Raw genomic sequence first — 4,437 nt, 5'->3', positions numbered from 1 at the left:
AATATGAAAATTATAATAATGCAATATACAACAGTAAAAATCAATACAAACCTAATAATTATACAATATAAAACAGTGGATATCCAAAACCAAAAACTTGCTACCAAAATAAAAATATTAAAGCTTATCCTAAGTCTGAGCTCGCTTATGCTTGTCTACAGGGACTAGAGAGGGAGGGAAAGAAAAGTCAGAAATAACTGGGGAAGGGAAGGGAATGCATATGTGTGTGTGTGTGTGTTTGCATATGTATTAAAAAAAAGAAAAACTGGGGGGTTTGCTACAGAAGAGAGACAGTAGTTCTGCAGGATAGCCAGAATAAGATACTAGATCTCTTTGGAGTGTCATGAAGAGAAAGTCCTCATTAGGATACTTTCAAGAAATGGTAATGTGGACATGGATACGGTAGACTGTTTTTTAAGTCTTTTTACTCTAACTGCTTTGTTCCTGTTAAGTAGGCTGTCTGGAACTGCAGGGGCTTGAACTTTGTCAAATCTTTAGAATAAGAACAATCAATACTGGGCACATCTACACATGTGCCCCACTATGAGTTTGGTACTGCACAGTCATTTAGGACTTGCTTAAGTACTAGGTTGTGCTGTAGCAAGTACCAGGATATGTTTTAGCAAGTACTAAATGACTGCGCTGTACCTGCTGGTACTGTGCAGTGAAGGGGTAATTTCCAACCCTACTGTGCAGTAGCAACAAGCAACTGCGCAGTAGCTCGTTGCTACTGCATAATAGTGGCAGCATCATGGTTAGTGCCTGCCGATGCTACGTTGCCATAGCAATGAGCTACGTCGCCATAGCTTCTCTCTACGGCGACATAGCATCTCGTGTAGAAATGCCCACTGGGTACAATTTAGGAGTGGGAAGAACTACAAAATTCCATCACAAGATAGTGAAGGCACAAGGCCTACCACTGGATCAGATGCATTTAGAGAGGCTGAAAGGGACACAAGTAATTATGACAGACCCATTAAAAGAGCTGGAAAACACCCTTTTTGTCAACATCTGAGGATATTTCTAGTACTGATAACCTGTTATGATTAACATAGCTTTGAGAGGAAGAGCACATAAAGTATTTTGCTGGCTGCTTTGAAAGGTTTAAAAGTTCTAGTTACGTGTAATTTGAGCAATTAGAGGAGGGAAGAGAGTGTGAGTTGCTGAAAAGATTAGGGATTTATATAAAGACCCTGCAGGAAGAAACTTTTGCTTGGGACAATAAAGAAAACAGCCCAGGAGCCTGAAAAATATAAATCCTGTTAATGCCATGAAGTAGTTGAGTTAAAAACATGCTAAAATGAGAGAGTTTTTTCTTTCTAAAGTGAGCTGGAGAGATCTCTTCTGAGGAACGGTTCAGAGAGAAAGAGAAGAAGGTACGCAAAATAGCAGTTCTTTCTAGAGCAAGGTTTGGGCTAAATTTAAATGTTGAAACTTAGACAAGGATACCCTTCTGTCTCTCTCTTCTGTCTCATCGTGGATTAAAGCCAGTCTGACAGCCTTTTGAGACTGGTGAGGGAGTGATAGATTATAAGCAAGCGACAAGTAAGCAAGCAGTAAGTAAAGTAGTTTAAAAGGCATCCAGCCTAAAAATACATGGCTTGGGCTAAAGGGCAATGGATGTAGGCAACAATATTTTGCTTTCCTTCTCAAAGCCTAAAATGTTCGTGTGCAATTTGTGTAAGCTTCCATAAACTTTTGGCAAATCTTGTAATGCCAGGGATGTTTTGTAGGTGCTGTGCTATAATATGAGATCCCTCAGATATTCTGATATCACCCCACAAAGTGCTCTACAAGCTGAATCTAGCCTTGAATGTATCCCAGAACTTGACATGAAAAGGAAATCCCAATACATATCTGCAATTTTAGCGTTAGGTACGTGATATCTTAGCCCCTTAATATCACTTTCATCTTTATGGCACTCTGCAAACATTATTTATTTTTTACAGAAATAATTCTGAATAATAATGACAAGAGTAGTAATGAAAAAAAATATTAAAGGTACCTTGGCTTCAGAGAAGGTGTTGTAGGGAATCCCCAACTAAGTTTCATTTAATGGCTTTTCTTGTTTAGGCCCTAAAATATTAACTTTCCTTAACAGAGGTTATTGTAGGTTATCTTAGATTCAATGGCACTGAAGGAATTTAAAGAATGGCATCCTGTAGGACAGTCAAATTATAAAAAGGCAAATAAAAGTAACTGGCATGATAAGTGAATCAATATTGTTTTATTCCCTGCATGCCATATTCCAAATTTTACAATGAAAAATGCCCACGTCTATTTACTTTGCTAGCTTTAGTAAATATCACACCCATTTTTTACTCCTCCTTTTCCTCCTCCTGCAGCATCTCCTCCCCTCTGATGGCATTACTTGCAAAAGTGGGTATTATATAAAGAAAAGTTTCCAGAAAGCGTTCTCAGTTTCCCCACCTTAGCCGCTATGGGGCTAAGACTTGCCAGCCTTTTTATCCTATGGCTGGCTCTTTCCTATGCAAGGAAATATGAAACAGGTAAGAACTAGAAATGGTCTATGGAAGAACCTTCTAACGGAAAAGTGTGGAAACTTGCAACTGAATAATTTAAAGGAATTTTAAAATGGCTAAATTACCTTCATACTGAATATGTGAAATAGATACTTCATGTGAAATAGATGTTGCTCTTTTGGAGAGCAATTCTATACTGTTGGATGTGCTCAATGGCTATATCCTCCATATTGGTCTCTAGCCTGATGGAAAAAGAACATTATTTTTCCTTACTATGTTTTCAGACAGTTTTAACTGCAATAATTGTGTAGTATAAAAGTTTACAGGAGTTAGGAAAAAAGGAGATGAAGATCCTAGGCTGGATAGGCATCTGGCTGGGGTCATTTGACCCCAGCACTCTTTCCTGCCTAGGCAAGGGGTTGGAATCAATGATCTGTTGAGGTCACTTCTGACCCTAGCATCTCTGCATCTATGAAACTAAGGTAATCTGTGCATTTGGCTACATTGAAAGAGTGTTTTGTACTTTCTTTGTCAAAGGTGTATGTTTATGTAACACTTGGCAAAATGTTACATTTTTTCAATCCATTGCTCTAACAATCCCAGTTTATATCTTATTCTGTCTTCCTGAAAATAAGTTTCCAATTTAATGGGTGTAAGGTCATGGAATAAATATCTATTCTTTACACCACAGCAAGCATTTTAGGACAGATAGGTGATGCTCTCCTGATCAGCATTTGGATCATGGGCTTTGTCCTTTGTTTCTTGAATTTGCAAGTGTTATGGAGCATTGCTTTCCCATTCCATTTTCCATCAGATGCAGACATCTGCAAAGATGGGTTCTGGAAGAATTTATGTGGAGAAAGAAGCATCTTGAGCCTTTGGTTGAATACAAAGAGTCAAAGAGGGGAATTTGGGAATCCCTGAATGACCTCCCAGAGGAAACAGTATCTATAAATCTCTTGAGAAACTTAGACTGAACTAGATGCATGAAGTGTAAATATGATGCTTTTTTGCATGCAGTGAATACAGTGAAGCTAGTGCCTTCAAAATCCAAAGTTTAAAGTGAACTTTTTCACAATGAACCTTGTGATTTGAATGCATATACCTGAAATCAGAGGTGTCCTCTTACTATTTTAGCAGTGCGCTCTTGCCATGCACAGATTTGATAAAAAGCCTCAAATCTAATCTGCAACAATACATGTAAAATTTGTGTCAGTTGTTGATGTGGAAAAGTGGAGCAGGAATATAAATGAGTCTACCAAACTCCTCCTTTCATAATACTTCTTTTTCTTTCTTAGTATATTCTCTTGTCTCCTTGTGAAGGTTGATTGTACTGTAAGTTCTGAGTTCTAGTTTTAATAATGATCTCAAGTTCTGCACACATTCTTTTGTGACAGGACAACATTTCTGCACAGAATAATAGGGGCTTTGATTGGCTTTTCAATACATTTGTTTCCCTTCTGGTAGATATTGGAACAATCAAAGCACTAACTCCCATAAGGAATGTATATAATAAAAGTATTAACCACAAAATAATTACAGTGATTTAAAATAAATTAATACCTTTGGCATGAGAGCTTAATGGTACTGAAATATTATACTCATTATAGGTGTATTAAACTGCTCTACTTGAAGCAGTCAAGAGCTTTCATCCATTCAAAGCATACTGAGATGTGTAAGAGGGACCCAGAAATTCAGATCTTTTCTGCATATTTTGCAAATGCTGGAGATTTAGAGTTGGCTGGAATTTTACAGGACATCATGCACATACTTATAAATGACTTGCTATGCATTCCTTGTTGGTTTACTTTCTTTTGTAAACCTAGTTGTATTTTGTAACTAAAGTGCGTATGTGCCACTCTTCTACAGTAAAATGTTGCTTAATAGTAGAGGATGCCTGCTATTTAATTTCTTTTCTTTTTTTTCATGTCTTTTCTACCACCTAACAGGTAGA

General features: G+C 37.4%; 1 protein-coding gene across 1 annotated transcript in view; it reads left to right on the top strand.

Annotated features, from left to right (window-relative positions):
* The first annotated feature begins 2,440 nt into the window (after positions 1-2,440).
* The window catches only part of MUC2 (mucin 2, oligomeric mucus/gel-forming), a 122,689-nt gene continuing 120,692 nt past the window's right edge, over positions 2,441-4,437 (top strand). The window contains exon 1 of the mRNA XM_019519988.1: positions 2,441-2,510. Coding sequence (XP_019375533.1) covers positions 2,441-2,510 — 70 coding nt within the window. The remainder of the gene's footprint in view (positions 2,511-4,437) is intronic.

This window comes from Gavialis gangeticus, unplaced genomic scaffold (genome assembly GCF_001723915.1).
Source record: "Gavialis gangeticus isolate Ggan-Ray unplaced genomic scaffold, GavGan_comp1, whole genome shotgun sequence".
NCBI classification, from domain to species: Eukaryota; Metazoa; Chordata; order Crocodylia; family Gavialidae; genus Gavialis; species Gavialis gangeticus.
This window is presented reverse-complemented; position numbering and strand designations above follow the sequence as displayed.